The 17,689-nt window shown below is 36.2% G+C and overlaps 1 protein-coding gene across 1 annotated transcript in view; it reads right to left on the minus strand.

The window, feature by feature from the left end:
- PlexA (plexin A) overlaps window positions 1-17,689 on the minus strand; it is a 351,444-nt gene that overhangs the window by 82,487 nt on the left and 251,268 nt on the right. Inside the window, exon 4 of the mRNA XM_011501901.1 lies at window positions 7,367-7,552. Within this exon, the coding sequence (XP_011500203.1) occupies window positions 7,367-7,552 (186 nt within the window). The remainder of the gene's footprint in view (window positions 1-7,366; window positions 7,553-17,689) is intronic.

Consider the following 17,689-nt stretch of genomic DNA (forward strand, 5'->3'; position numbering starts at 1 on the left):
GCTCTTCCGTAAAAATAGCTTCGTCCCACTAAAAATGTCCTATTTCATCGTTAATTTATGGAGCAACGCTACTTAAGTACCAAATTAATATGTGGGCAACTATTAACGTGGACTTAATGACAATGATATTGCGATTAGAAATACAGAATTTAAATAAAAAAGTTAAATGCTACGATAAATTGAAAAAATAAAAAATTGCATTTTTCGCGTATCATTAGCGGGTAAGAGTATCGGTAACCCAACACCATCCAACAGTTGTATTTCTTTCACCATAATCGGTTAGGGACTTCAAAATATATATAATCAGGTAACCTTTACTGCAGTACCAAAAAATTATAAAGAAAGTATTGTTATAAGAAAGTATTATTCGTACTCGTATTGATATATAAAAAAAAAAAGAAAAAGCTATAAAATTCTGTTTTATATATTGAATTCAATAAAATTTGCGCACTTTCAGTATACAATAATTTTTTATGCGACATTAAGAAGCGCACGCGGTAATAAATTTCACACTCTCTTGCACACCGTAAACTGCAACCCTTCGAGTCTAGTTGCACATATATAAAAATGTGCAAGATTATTCAAGTCTTTAAGGGATAAAGAAAGTTTGCAAGTATAATGTTTTTAACTAAGGTTTCGTCGCTCGTATTTTATGTAATATTCGTGATTGTAATTTTCGAACGACTTATAAATGTATTGGCGGAACCCTTGATATTATACGGTTGAGTGTCTCGTCTTAATTTTCCCCGAGAATAATCAGCAACGAATCTTCGAAATCCGTGTACTTCGCGTACGTAAGCTGCGATTTGAAATCTCGTGCAAAAAGTTAAAGAAGTTGATGGTGAAAAATCAGGGGCACACTTGTGCCCGACGACAAAAACCTGTACAACCTGCTTCAAAGGAAAAAATATTCGAGGGAAGGTGTGCGGTGGAGAACCGATACCCAGAACCATACACACAGGTATCGCGCGCACGTCTCATTCTATCAGTAAAAATCGAGAAAAATGCTGAGAAGCGGGAGGAGAGGATGGAACGAGGAAGAAGTAAACAACTTTTCACTTGCTCTCGTTCTTTCTATGAGTATGTGTATATACGCTAGGATGTCTCTCCTTTTAGCGCCTCGCGATCCGACTGGAGATGGCGAGAAATTCGAGAAATTCGATCAATCTCGCCACCGCCACAGCCACCGCCGCCGCCACCTTCGCTCGATGAATTTTTCCCCTCGCGTCGTCCAGTTATTCCCAAACAAACATGGGATTCGATATCCCAGGCGGAGAGCCTCATTCGATCTTCTCTTACTCTATCTTCCACTCGAAAGAGAGGAGTTCGAACCGTCAAACTCTTTTCCTCTCCTCTTTTTTTCATACTGTCGCTCAAAGCACGAATACGCGCACACAAACGCGCGATCCTCCGAGTTCACTTCCTCGCTCTTTTTTTCTCTATTTTTTTTTGTTTTTTTTTTTGTTTTTTTTTTTGTTTACTATATATGAACGAGCCTTTCTCGGGCAGCTTTCAGCCTTCCATTCTTCAAGATTCAGGATTTCTCCTCACAATACATTTCTTATTTAAAATTTAAATTGCCGAGTGTGCGGATGTACCATTTTGTTTATACCCGGCAAAATTTTTTAAGACAAAGGGACAGACATGGCGAGTAAAACATAAAAATACCTCGAGCTCCAACTATTAGTGGTAAGAAACATTGTGTTTTATGACGAACGTGAAATTTTTTTGCTCAACTCCCTCTTGATTTTCTAATTACCATCATGTAACAATTTATTATTTTATCAAATTGATTAACGACCGCAATTTCTCAACTGAGTACACCTCTTCATTACCACTATCGGCTAATTTTACCAAATATAACATCATGAATGTTACATGACGTAATCCATATACTTCCAGCATCTATGTGCCTTATAAAAACACATTTTAATCCCACTCATTTGCTTAATACGGAAAACTATAACGCAAAAAAAAAATCCAATCTAAGCTTTCTTCATCCCCTTGCATCCTTTACATTATAATATTAATTTGTAGCCATTAAATTAATAATACTATTTAACTTATAGAGCTGGGAAGGGGCGCATTACCAAACAGCCAAGCTGCAGCTTCGAAATTAATTTTCCTCCAAGAAAATACGCTCGAACGTAATAACATCGAGGCTTAAGTTTAAAAACAATAGCGGCATAGACCTTACGGGAAAATTCGATTAACAACGACAAAAATAAACGAAGACAACAGTGAGTAAAAATAACGGACCATCGCTGTAGGAGCCGGAGTAACGAGTGCCGCCTACGAGGGTGGATTATGAAGTTGGCGATGCAGCAGTTGCGTGCACCAAGTGTTTCACGATAGTGGAACCTTGCCTCGACCTGCGACGACCCTGATTAATTTGCTCACGGATACCAAGAGGAATTTCTTTCAATCCACCACCACTCTCTTCTCTCTCTCTCTCTCTCTCTCTCTCTCTCTCTCTCTCTCTCTTCTCCTTCTCGTCCTTCTCCTTCTCCTTCTCCTCCTCCCTTCCTCACTTCCCCCTTCGGCCGGTCTCGCACGCTCAGCTGCTGCGTGCCGCCGATGCTGCTGCACTTCTCTGCCATTGCACGCGCCCGATAACGGACCATTTTCTCTTCATAATAATTTTTAGTGCTAATTTTAGAACGGCGAGTTGTGTGTTTACTTTTTTATGGCAATTGATTTAGTGAATTCGTAAAAATAGGAATGTGTAAGTCGCGCTTATTAAGTAGCGTATATAAATGCGCGTATTTGATTAAAAGCTTTATTTATTAGAACAATTAATAATTATGATTAGTTTTTTTACTATTTTTTCTTTTCTTTGACGAGCTTAAACGATTAATATAGGAGTTAATATTATTTCGAGTTTTATGGATACGTCAGCAATGATTGAAAATTTAATTCTAAATACAATGGTAATTCGGAATTTTTATAAACTGCATTTCCATTAAAATTGCCTCATCGATAATTTCGATATTACTTTTTTAATATTCATAATTGGTATACGAGCAATTAAAATAGTACAAAAAGTGTATATTCTTCGGCATAATTGCTTTGCGTCTAATGTAGTGTGCTTAAGACTAAATTTGAAGTTATCGGGAAATTAATATGAAATTTATAAAACCTTATAGAACGCACATTATAGAGAGTATAAAATGTGATTCATTTTGCGATGTTACTGCCCAAGCATTTATTCATATATTCTTTCAACATCCACAAATTAAAGGATGAAAAAGAATTCTGTTGATGTTATACGTAATATTTAACTTTATCATCTTAAATCAACTGACCCAAGTTAACTAAAACTTCAATTTATTTTTCATTTATGTATGTAATTCTATTAAATTACTATCATAATTCTCAGTGTCATACGAGACTGTCAGTTTCATGTACTAATAAATCGCGTACCTTCTAAACATTATAATTTAAAATTAAATAAATGTGGCCGCATAAATATATGATTAAAAATTTATCGATGTCTAAATATTGATTTTAATAATAAGTGCAATTTAAATCATCAGGCGGCAAAAATAAACCACAGAATCCGACTAAGCGCAAGTCATATCCTTCTAAAAAAGCTGATTTTAACATTCTAATTAAAGCGCTGTATTCCTTGTGAAAAAGGAACGACTCTTTTTTTCGATAAATTATGTTTAATCTTCGCTTAAAAAGAAGCACTCCCTCCTCCTTATTTCGCGGCGTTTTATTCGCGACGGCTGTTTCGCATGTTATAAAAGGTAGTTTGAAACTTTTACTTATTTTGCGAATAAATATTCGATAACATCTGTCTGGGTATTTCTCTTAGGAAACTGGGAAGACGTCCTTTCTCGCTCACTGTTTTCTCCTTATAATCCCCGCGTAACGAAATTCGATTATTATTAATAACTGCATAATCCCAAGATGGCTCGAATCGAGCAGGCATTTTCTTATCGATCCAAAGCCGCCACCGCCGGCACCGTCACTACTCCCTTCAACTCGCAAAGTCGACTTGACTACACTCCGACACCTCCCCCCCCCTCCCTCCCTCCTCCCACTTCCCTTCCCCCAATATCCCACATCCCCCCCACCCACCCCCACCCATCCAACCACCCAACCACCGCACCACTTGACTCCAGTGGCGCATTTAGCGCAAGACCGCAAATTTGTTATTAAGACGGCAAGAGCAAATTTATTGAAAAACTTTCAATATCCACTTGTGTACGGCCGAAGGGACGCATTTACTTCCCGTGTTAATAATAACAAATGTTTCGGTTTTACGAGGAGTTTGCTTTTCTCTTTCGTATTCAGTCCGCAGATGTTACTATTTGCAAGAATAAGAAACTGGAAAAGTAATTTCAATATTATCCTACGGTAGATTATTCCTCTAAGCAGATTATTATTAATTTATGTATTCGTCATAATTAAATATTATTAATTTGTTGGCTTGTCTGGAGCTTGATTGATAGGTTGGCAAGTAATGCCTCCCAATGCTACGAGCTTTTATTGACTTAATAAAAAAAGCTCTCGAAACGTAATCACGTATGCTTATAATGCTTGCCCTCCTCTTTCTAATGCCTTATAGAATATCGGTATAGCGAATAATAGAATTTTGCATTTTCAATTTAAAGAAGTAATTTCGTCAAAAATTGCTCCCCCAACATGGATTTTCTCCTCGAAGGGTAAAATAAAGAATATCCGAAAATCTCATGTAAATGAGTAAAATCAATCGCGAATTTTAAGATTACTTTTAATAATGCTGGATGCCTTTTTTACATTTGCGAGATTTTTATTCGACACTTTTATTTAACGTGAAAGATAAAAATGTTGTTCTCCGCTGGCGTATTCAATATAAGAGGACAGTGATACTTTTTCCTATTATTTCAAAAGCCACGGCCTCGTACATCCCTGTACTGTCGCATGAAAACAAAAATTCGCGATACGTGAATATATCCATTCTCAGAAATTTCCATACGCGTACGCTCCGAATTTCTCAAAGTCACATTCCTACGGTGACGAAAAGACTTGGTAGGATAAAATAATAAAGAACCAAAGCTATAAGGAAAAGTTAAGAGAGACATACGCATGCACACTCGCGCGCAAATACATACACACAGGAAGAGAGAGAGAGAGAGAGAGAGAGGACTAAGGTCGCAATAAATTCCCAAAAGCGACTGCACTTTATCAAGACTCGAGATCCGAGATTTATACTACAAAACGAGTCTACGCATCCCGGTACATTTAGGAAATCGTTGCAGCGCCTCTTCTTAATATAAATTTTTCCCTCCCCGACTCACCCATCTCTTCGCGTGTAAAGAAATGTTGTTAAATTTATGCGCTTTCGATCGCTCTCTAGCCTGTGAAAGTAAATATTGGAAAAATAGTGTGATGTAAAAATATTTTCAGAGTCTAACTTGTCTCACTTTTATCGAGTTTCAGCAATAAGAGCTAACGCTGAAACTTTTGATTTGAGGATTATCGCACAGACGGCTTGAATCAGTTACAAATCATATTTGTATCCTTGTATACTCTGCGACGAATAATGCATCAGCAATTTGTACTATCAATGATAAATCAAATATCGAGGATAATTAATCACATCTTACGTGTACCATCAATCTTGTCTAGCTTGCGCCAAGACATCTATCTAATAATTAAAGTGTTAAAATATAAATATATAACTTTATATGCAATTTATTAATAAACTTTATCGGTAAGTGAACTTTATGATATCGACATTTTAATGCCGGTATCATATTTCGCATACAAACATACAATCGATGTATAAATGCTCGATAATATATATGATATTGGAAATTTTATTTATTATTTTTTAACGAATAAAATGCAATATTTTTCATTGTCTTAAAAAACATATTTTTCTTAGGATTCAGAATATAGATTGAGAAGATTTTTTCCTTTGCAAAGTATCGGAATAAGTTACAAAGTATTGTATACATGTAATTACATGTAAACGCATTTTACTCGCCTACAACACGCGTCGTTATATTATTGTAGGATTTTTTTTCTCTTTGTTTTCATAGTTGTTATCCTTACATAACGATCTTATCAAACGAAATATTAAGTGTTTTAGTGAAAAATTTATTCTTAAAAAGGTTATATTGTAAAAGAAAATATTCTTTAATAATAGTCGATATTTATTTGCCAATGTAATCAAATATTGAATGATGTATAAAAGAGTTATTACTATTTTTATCTTCTTAATACCAAATAAGACAAAGACAAAGAGTTTATGAATGTGAAATAACAACTTCAATTTATCATAAATTCAATAAGTAAACATTACATAAATATTAATTGCCAATTTATTTATTTATTTTTTTACATTCAATTACTTTTAATTAATAAAATAATTAAAATTAAATATACTATCTAATTAATAGCATTTATGTCTTACGAAATATATATATATATATATATATATACACATTATTATTGCCATATAGCCATAATGATAATATTTCCATGCTTATGTAAATACGAATTAATAAATTTTAACTTATAATAAAATAAACTGAATTTATTTCAAATCGGTTTAATATCCTGTACGAACATAATCAGTTCGATATTATCAAGACATTGTAAATGTTATAAAAAAGTTCTGCTACTATTTTAATTCTACAATCGGAATTGCAGAGCATTTGCAAAAGGAAATAAAGTTGTTTTAAAATTAAATTTAGGCTCTTAAATTATTTGCATTAGTGCATTTAATAATACACTTTGTAAATATAATAATTGTAAAGACAATTTTATAATTACAATTATTTGTTCTTTCAATATAACATTACCGTCGACTAGTGATCAAGAAAGCAATAATATTTCATTGTCAAATAGCAGCCACTTAATACACATATTTTAATTGATAATAATTTGATTATGTAATGGTCCTTGTCAAATTCTCCATCTCCCCCTACTACTACTACTACTACTACTACCACTACTACTACTACTACTACTACTACTACTACCACTACTACTACTACTACTACTTATTGTCACTAATCGACAACCTAAAAAAAAGTAAGAACTGTACCCGATATCTCCATCGTATTACCCATACCACAACCGTCACATGTTTTTTGTTTTTTTTTGTTTTTTTTTTAATCAGACGAATAACATTAGAAGAGAGTCAAAAAATAAGAAAGTCACGAGTTCTCTCGCATCCATTATACCGCGCAAACGTAATATAATTCTTGTTGTATTGCATGCCCGCGGTATGCCCGAGTCTGGCTGTCACTCGTTGTCTCTCGGAAACCAGTTCCGAGCGAGAGCTGGAAAAGTGCTCGAGCGCGTATAAATAATGGAGGTCAAGGGACGCGAGGTAAGGCAGACGACTGGGTAGACGACTACTCACCTTTTTCAGGTGTCCCTCGCTCGTTCCCAGGAAGACGACGGTGTAGTCGCTGGTCGAGGTCGCGGCGACCGCCGTCAGCAGTGTCTTGTCAAAGGTGAGCACCGGGACTGCGGTCATCGGTTCCTGGCCGCCCAGCGGCGTGTTCACGTCTAGTCCGCAGAAGTCTTCACCGATGGTTTGTAGCTTCTGCAAATGCAACATTCCGCTCATTTATTACCTGCTTTCCAATCGATTTTAGTGGTATCTATAGGTATCTATAGATATTTAGACCCACGCACACACATACACGCAGACCCACACACACACACACACACACACACACACACATATATATATATAGAGAGAGAGAGAGAGAGAGATAGATAGATAAATAAATTTGTGGGGAGTTTGTTAGACTTCTGGTTACGATATGCAGTATGATAGGAATTGCAAGTAATTTCTATTCTTCGAAGGAAAGTTTTCCTATTATATTAGCATGAAAGAAAATTACTTATTTCTAGTAGAAATATATTTCCTATCTGTGTCTCAACTTAAATCAAGATTTCTAAAAACTTGCTGTCTATCCACATTGTCTGTAAAACTTAAAACTTAATGTTTTGTACGTAACCTTGTTGTATAAAATACTATACTAATTATTTCCTTTCTACTGCATTCTCAATAAAACAAATTGAAGCCTTTTTCTTAGAGAAAGTCTATGATTCTTCATGAGGTACTCCATAGTTTGAAAATTAGCGTTTAGCAAATGTCTAAGCCTTTTCTTATCAATTGTATTAGTGCAATTAGCAGGTTCATTAATTTCTCAAATTTTGTTAAATATTACACAATCGTCAAGATTAATATAGAGATCTTACATTAATTATACCTTCATTGTTGTTAATTCGCTCACGGCAACTTCTTACATAAAATATAATTAGCCAATAATGTCGTAAGCTTGGCATAGTTTTTGTTAACAACGACAATTTGCATCTATTCTAATATCCATAAGCATAGCCGATGATAGAGTTTATTTAATGCAGTACAGACGTTTTTACCAGCTAATGTATGGTTAATTGCATTGTACCACATGACCATAATGTGCTTATATTATTTATCTAGAAATATTTACTCCTGATTATTATATTGTATTTATTATATACGATTTTTCAATGGACTTTCGAATAGATCGATTAAGATAATATTTATGATAAAACGAAATTTTACTATATAAATAATAGAATTATTTTTTATTGTCATTCATAAAACGATGTACGCAGAAAAAAAAAAAAAAAAAAAAAAAAAAAAAAAAAAAAAAAAAAAAAAAAGAAACGGATTGGCAATCGTCCTTAGATCGTATTTTTATGATAATAAATCGTCTTTAATACGTAATATTTAGTATAACTTGCAGCAAAATAAGCAATAAACGATAAAGAGCTTTACATATTCAATTTTATTCCAGAATATTTATACCTAAATATATCCGGTTTCGTATAATAAAGCCAATGTCGAGTGCTATGGAACTTTTTCCTCCTATATTCAGCAATAAATAAGGTAAACACTGCGATCAATGCTCCTCGAGTACACAGAAACGTTAAAATCGATGCAAATTTATTTTTGCCTACAAAAATTTCACCAGCGCAACAGGTAAACATCGACATCGGTTGCCCTATGAATCTCTAGACAATGAATGCAATACTGTCCGACATCTATACGTGATAGTCTCTGATGTGCAACCAATAAATATTGATGTAAACTGATATCGAGCAGATTTAAATATTTCAGTGAACAAGTTTATCTGGACAATCAGAACCGAGCGGTTTTTCTCTCTCAATTGCATATCGTTATGTAATATTAATACGGGGATAACATGTTAAGTTGCGTACATTTCTACAGGGGATTGAAGAAACAACATTAATTAAAACAGTAAAGGGAAATATTTGTTGGGCAAAAATAGAATGGACAGAAGAGAAAAAAACTGAATTTAAGCTTATTATAATCTGTAAACTGTCCGTACGCATATATGTATATATATATATAGATATATATAAAGAAATAAAAATAGATTAAAATTTTTCTCTCCCACGATATAAATTTCATTTCTCCTTACATATTCAAATCTGATCATGTTATCGTTCACAATAATTCCGAATAATTTATTCAATAATAATAATCGTCAAAACGCAGATCAGAATGAAAGGATTGAGTGGAAAAGATAGCGAGGGGACCGTGGCGAGGAGTGTATGGCGGAGGGCGGGAGGGAGGAAGGGGGCCGACTCGAGAGGGAAAAAGAAAGAGACGGACAAGGGTAAATCCCTACAAAGAGGTCGTATTAGCGTAGGAAATTCATTTCTCGGTAGCTACCGCGCATTCGAATTCTAAAGTCTATATCCGAAGTACTTGGAATTGTCGAAGCTTTCGCGGAGGGACTTTGGGTTCGCGAAGGCAGCGGAGCGAAATCTCTGGCCGAAGAAGCAGTTTCATCGGCTCTCCAGTGACGTCGTCACCACTATGCAAGTCTTGAGAAAAGCAAGAGGCGTAATCCAAGATGCAAGAAGGTACACCCACACGCGCGCGCGCGCGCGCATGGATTTAAGTCCCGTTTATACGCTCACGCTGCATTCAAATCGCGTCCTCACAAAAGGAATGGCGCGTCCTTCTCCTCTTTTATTATTTTTTTCATTTCACCGCCCTCTCTTCCACCCGACTCCCACAAACTCACAATCCCCTACCGCACACCTTACCTTGCGGTTCTCCTTTTCACTCGAATCATATTAGAAGCCCTTTCAATGTCTCGGAATAAATTTCAAATGTTTTTTCGGCACGTGAGCTTAAGCCTGTATTTTATGCTTGTTTTATTGTACTCTACGAGGAATATAATGATGAAATTCATAAATCACTTTTCAATTTCATAATGTCAAGTTAGCATTAATGAATATTAAAGTTTTGATAAATATAATGGGAGATAAGATTTATATTACTATTTTAAATTAATTTTCGCGCCAAGAAAAAGGAACTACTTAATTTACATTAACGCAAGGCAACTAATTAAAACGAATGAAAAATGAGTAAATATTGCGAATCTCGCTCTGATACTATCGGACACTCAGTTGATGTTACAGAAATTTGTGTTGCCCAATTATTTACTTAGTAAAGTATTAAAATAAACACTCTTTTTAACTGCAATCCTTTAACACATCAGCACCAATCGCAAACATCGCACCTTATTATCCGAGTAATCTCATCCTTATAATTAATTTCATCGTTCATTACGTACTTTCACGATACAAAACGAAGAAGAAGAAACAAAGAAAAATATAGATTATATATATATATATATATATATATATATATATTATATATACATACATTCAAGCATATACACGCGCGCGCACACGGCCACGCACATAATGTTATAAATTAACTTTTACACATTTCTCGTATCTTACCCTTGAGAATAATTTATCCATTTATTGTATAGAATTTTTCTTTACATTGGCTTATATACCGTTCAAAACGGCAATACACCTTTATAAAATTTATTTCTACGTCAATCACGTATAATTATTAACATGACATTAAGAATACGCGAAGATGGTTCTAAATGTATGCACATAATTTATGAGTAACGATTAGACTTTTCGAATAAATTGATTCGAAGGGCCGATTTATTACGTTAATCAATATAATTTTGAAATTATTACAAAAATATTTTCAATCTACCAGATGATGATCCGAATATCGTTGAATAAGTCACAGTAAAAGCAAATTCCTTAAAAGAATTGAATAAACAAAAACAAGTAAAAGACAGTAGTTTGGCCGCAGTGAAGTACGTTTTAAAGTACCTCTTGGATATAAATTTTGCAGATGTTGAGAGAGAGAGAGAGAGAGAGAGAGAGAGAGAGAGAGAGAGAGAGAGAGAGAAAGAAAGAGAGAGAAAGAGAGAGAAAGAGAGAAAGAGCGATCGAGTGAGAGCTAGTGAGGAAGGGCAGGAAGCATTGGTTGCTTTTTTGGATGGTGGGTGGCGGTGCGGCAAGAGGGAGGAGGGGTGTGTACAGGCTAGGGCTGTAAGAGAGACACCCGAGTAGCAATGCGACGCGACGTTGTAGTTTTTAGCGGTGGCATTTGTTGGATGCACGAGGGAACATTATAATACGTGCTCACGGTGATGTCCGATGCGCCCACCAAGTCCAAGGAAGGAAACAGGCAGCGAAACAGAACGGGGGTAACGGCGGGAAGGAAGGAAAGAAACAAAGAGAGCATAAAGCGTCGCCAAGCGAATGAAAGGCTGGATGTAAAGTAAAGAAGGGAGACGGAGAAAAGGAATGGGCGAGAGGCCAGGGTCGACATACACGTAGAGGTTAGAGTGTGCAGAGTAGGAGTCGACTCTATTTACATTCCTCCGTACATTCACCGCTCTGTATACTCTCTGACGAACAATTATTTGCATTCCTTGGCGCACACGACGCCGTCGTGGCAGCAGTCCTTCTCTCCTCTTTCTTTCTTTCTTTCTTACTAACGCATTATATGCGTATCGACGTTGATATAGGGAGGAACGGAGGGTGAATAGAGGCTGACAATTATTATGGAAAAACACGCGGTGAGGAAAAAAGAGGACGAGCGAGATGGTAGCTTGAGATGAGGAAGTAGTAACAGACGACAAGACGAGACGATTCTTCGGCGACAACCAAAACGACACGCGAGGGATGTCGCGCTGGATATGCAGAGTCGATGCTGCGAGGATCGCAGTGAAACAAGGACAGGGAACCTTAGCTGGCTATTATATAGTTAAAGGAACGCCTTGAGCAAATGACGTGTAGCTTTAAGGGCAGAACTCACTCCTGTCAGGTACTTTATCACTATTTTTCTCTTGAAATGGTCAAGAAATTAAATTATCTAGCCTCTTTCGATCTCTATTGGACATGCAAGCTAAATAGAATTGGATGTTATGCTTCTCGACAAGTATTTCCAATATGTAGTTACAGTTTTTAATTCGCTAAAGGAGGTCAGAATCTCCAATTTATATTATATTTTATTCTATATTTATCAAAGCAAAAATTTTATTATCGTACGGTTTATTTTTTATTTTTGTTTTTTGTTTTAATCAATGGGTGTGCGAACATTATTACTTATTGGATGAAAAACATTATTCGGAATGATATCTGCATGCGTATAAACTTATTAAAAGATAGACAAATTAAAAGATTTAGTCACTATATTTATTTAGTTTTTTTATTATTATTCAATTTAGCCAAATATACCCTCCTATTATGAATTATGTTTCTTTATTTTCTTAAATTCCTCGCTTTTTATGATTAAACAAAGATACACGTAATTTAGAGTATGACTTGAAATGGTATGTAAACGAATTTTCTTCTAAGATTATTATTATTATTATTATTATTTTTAATTTCAAATCGGCTTCGGCTTGAAACGAGAGCCGTGATATCGCAAAAATTTCGATGCCTAACGGACAATGGCTTCTCATTTCAATTGTTTACGAGTAAAAATTACATTTTCTTTTTGTTCGTATTGTTTTTTCGTTTGGCGCATATCTAGTCTTTCTTTACAAAGCGACACAAACATCTCCAAAGCTCATTGAAATTGTATTTGCTGGCGAATTCTAGTGAGCATAATAATTACAATTGCGATCTTAAAAAGAAAATTAACCTTTCATATACTTTTTGTAGATTCATTCATTCTAAATTAAAGTAATCAAGCATACGAATTACGTATTTGAGTACGTACACATAAAAGTGTCTCGTATCTGAATTGTTTATTATTGGAAAACATTCAGAATTTTATAAAATACAGGCAATTACTTGATAGCAGATTACTTGATATACCAATACATTTCACACAGACAGGGAGAATAAGACTAATAAAATTACCTCCGAGTAGGTCAATATTATATGTTTCATTTAATATGGCGAGATACAATGGTGGAAAAAATTTGTAACGAATGGCCAATCGTTATCTCCATATAGATGACTATGAATTAAATTATATCTCAGGACAATAAGGTCTGAGTATTTTACCTCATATGCTCATCTAATCCGCATGAATCCATGAAAATGTAACGTCTCACTTTCCCTCCCCATTGCACAAGCAGGCGCGTACGCGGTTAATTCACTTTCTTATTTACCGGCACGTTACCGTGCATTTAATGAGTTTCGGTGTCAATGTTCAAACGAGACTTGGTAGAGGATTACTCGCCAATAAGAACAATTTCGCTCCGTTGGTCAATTCGTCATTAATATCGGCAGATCAAAGATCGGAAGTTGGACTGGCAGTAAGTGAGGACAGGGCGGGAGGGAGTGAGGGGAGATCGGTTGAGCGTCACATGGCGTGAAGGGGCTCCATAGAAACGGGAGCATCGCATGATTAATCATCGAATGCCAATCCAATGATCTTCCAAAAGCGAGTCGCGAAATCCTCTTTCGCGCCGAATACGTCTGTGCATGACCGAGTGCCTGGTAATAAAGTCCACTCCAATTACACAAGAGCGCGCGTCCTGTTACCGCTCGGTGCATAGAATTTTTTATGACTAATATGGCTGCATTGTGCATTAGGTGCAATTGCAAATCATTTTATTTTGTAAAAATATCGCTGGGCGTTTATCGCGATGAATTCAAAGAATAAAGCGTAAGTAACGTATATTAAAATTATCTTAAGAACATTGTTTGATGCAAATCATTGAATTTACCATTTTTAGTTACGCTAAAATCGATCCATAGTTCTCATAAAATGTACATTCTGAGCTTCGATTGCGAATTTCTACGGTTTCAGCAGAAATAATATGAAATGTATCGGCTAGCAGCAAGTGAGAGGTGGTTATTTGCGTGGCAAATAGACGGTTTGTCTACTTTTAATTGCGTGAGCAGAATTTAATTTCTTACTAGTCCACATTTTTTGTTATGTTTTTTTTTTTTTTTTTTTGTATTACAGATAAGATACTCCGATTTTCAAACGAGTAATTTAAGGTTATTTTTTAACCTGCTCGTTTTATCCACGCTAATTATTTTTAGATAAAAACAATTAATTGGTCCGAAAGATTAATCTGACGATTGTCGTTGTGATTTTGTTGCTTAACAGTCCTACGAATCAATGGATCAACCAAGTGATACTCAATGTTGTAAATAGAAATCGCTCGCTCGCTTACTCGCTCGCTCACTCTCTCTCTCTCTCTCTCTCTCTCTCTCTCTCTCACACACACACACACACACACACACACACAAAAAAAATATTGTAAATGTATTCCTCTTGTGCGAATAAAATATTTTAGTACTTCGGTATCGAGGATGTAACGAAATACATTATATGTATTGCGATTTTTATCGTTAGTATTACGCTCAATAATATTATAAAGCAATATACAGAATGAAATAATAACAGCTTTATATAGTTACATATTTTAGCTATCGTCGGCAATATATTGTAAGTACGAGTATTTTTCAATAGTTATTTCTATTTTAATTTCAGTTCAGAAATTATAGTAACTAACTCAACGATTTAGTATCTATATGTTCATAAATATTCGTAATGTTGGTACAGTTCTTTTGTATGGATCTCGTTAAGAAAAGCCAATTACAGAATCTGTGCGATAATATACCTGTATTGAACAAGTCAACTATTTTTCAATAATGTTTGTTATGAACCGTCAATTAAAAGCTCTTGTACAAAAATATGTAATTACAATTTCAGCAATTACAGTCGTATATTATCAAAATGTTTTACTGTATAATTTGATGAGGGAAGGAAATCATTTATCTTTATAATGTTTTTAAGGAAATCGGTTTAGGCCTTCGAATGAAAATAGTACGAAATAGTAAGAAATTACACCGAACGCATTGATCGGTATTTGAAAATATCAATGAATAATTAAATCACGTAATAAAAATATTCCATCATAATTCATATATAATTGCAATAGTCGAAGCTTTAATTATGTGTTTAATTTACAATATCACGAAACAATTTAAATCAAGATAATCGATAAATATTTCATTAATTAAGAAATATTTAGATTAAGTATATATACACGCGCGCGCACGCATACACACAGGCCTTTCATTTATTAATTGAATTTCTATCGAGTGCTTAATATTTGAGCAAATAGTAAAATAAAAAGTTCCTATTCTCATTTTAATTTATACCGATATTATCTCATTAAGTCGATACGCTCATTTGCAATATTTAATTTCGTACTCAATATTTTGTATCAGTAAGCAAAATTTGCAAGCCCCATCTAATTTCTAAGTTGATCGCCACTTAATGTTCTGAGCTCTAAAATTATTTCTGCAGCAGTGAAAGAAAAGCGAATATAAAAAGGTGCGAAAACCGGCTATCTAACTCTGATAACAAATCGTAATTGAAAATCTCGTATTCTTATCTAAAAAGGATCTAAAATCACTTGGAGAAGTGAAGGCTGAGGAGAGGAGCGTAGGTTCACTTTTCCATACAAGGTAAGCGACTTAATTTCAAACTTTTCATCCACAGAGCGCAAAGTTCCGGCTTCCCCCATTCCCGGCCATTGCTCGATGAAAATTTTCCAAAGATCTTGAGAAAACCAGTGTGACTTCCACTTTTCTCTCAATCCCTTCACGACCCCGCCCCGCGTACTTCAACATCATCAATCGACCCCGTTCAACCCTCACTGCTCCCACACTCTCTCACCATCATTTCTCTCTTTTTTTTCTTCGCGTCTCCTGCATGCTTAAGCCACTTTAAGGCCATCCGCTCGTCTACTACACTTTAAAATTTGAATTCGTTGAATTCGCTGAATATCGAGACGATGGTCCATTGCGGTGCTACGGAAAACCCGATGATGCGCCCCTCGTGCCGCGGCATAATTATTCCACCGATGAGAAGACGGTCGCGCATCATGGTTATGGCTCTCCTATACCCTAATGAATTCCACGGACAGATAGATTTTGTGTATCTATATACGAGCCCATCACGCCGCTCGCTACTTTCATTAAAGAGGCGCGTAAAATAAAAGGAGAAGGAGAAGATGACGGGAAGAAACGTCGCGGTGAAAATGCCGATGCCCCGTACAACCAGCCAGTAGCAGCATTGTTTCCACCAAACAATGGGGGCGGAATGTTCACTTTCTACGTATTAATGCCAGCGATGGAAAAAGTTGTTTCTTCTCCTCTTTCTCTCTCTCTCTCTCTCTCTCTCTCTCTCTCTCTGTCCAATTTTTCTCGTTACTTTATCTCATTTTTGCCGCGGCTTCTCTGAGCATCACCGATCATTTCCGATGAATGAAGAAGCTCACCAAGAGTCAAGTTGATTATTGTCCCCGAGCTTATTCACGTTTAGCACACGGGAAACAATTGAATTTCCATACGCTAAGGGTACGGCTTATTCTATCTAGTTCTCCTAACATGCAGAACTGGAAATGAACAATGAGCTCCCTTATTATTTCCGTTTAGAAATAAAAGACTTTCTCTCTCTCTCTCTCTCTCTCTCTCTCTCTCTCTCTCTCTCTCACTGTCTCACTCTCGTTGGACATTTTACAAACCATTTCTTTGCGCGCGCGCCAATAAGCAAGAACACGCAGAGGCGCGCAGGGCAGCTACCAAGTTCTAGAACACGGGCAGCCGTCATCTTCCTTGAAGTTCTTCTACAATGCAAATACGAGGCAAACGCCTACTAACACCAACCGTTTACATTACAAAAAAAAAAAAAAATAAATAAAAAAAAATATAAATTCCAGCAAGGGCATGCAAATTGCCGTCAAAGAAGGCACGGCTAAAACGATGCTCAGGATTCATTCTTGGACAAAACTGACGGGTCGGAGGGTCAACGGGGACATTCAATTAAAAGAAGCTTAAAACCAAGGGGTCCTCTCCACCTCTTTCATGTAAAATTTCACTCGGCCGCGTGCGTCGGCTCGTGGGAAAAGAACAATGACGAGCGTTCGGCGCACGGAGCCACGTTTACTCAGGCCCGAGACACTTTGCATTCAGCTGCGCGCAAGTAAAGGGTTCGTCTCGCTCGCCGTCCTCCATGTCCTCGTCGCGCACGTGTATACTACTGCTACGCGGAAAAAGCGCGCCGTTGAAGATGAAAGAGAAGAAGCGTCGCAGTCCCGATATCAAACGAATGGGCAGCGCGTGAGCGGCATGATGCAGCATGCCCGCGCGTCTCTCCGTTAGAAAATTCTTCGGTCGTGGAATAAAACAGGCTAGATCACGGTGAAAAATCCACTCCCAACTTCTTTATTGCACCCCCCCCCCCTCCATTGCGTCCAACCCTGGCTACCGATCCCAAGAACGCGCGACCTAAAAATGTTGTTGCTATGACCTGACATGTAAAAATGTTGTTTAATGACCCGCCTATTCT

Source organism: Ceratosolen solmsi, unplaced genomic scaffold, assembly GCF_000503995.2.
Source record: "Ceratosolen solmsi marchali unplaced genomic scaffold, CerSol_1.0 scaffold23, whole genome shotgun sequence".
NCBI lineage: Eukaryota > Metazoa > Arthropoda > Insecta > Hymenoptera > Agaonidae > Ceratosolen > Ceratosolen solmsi.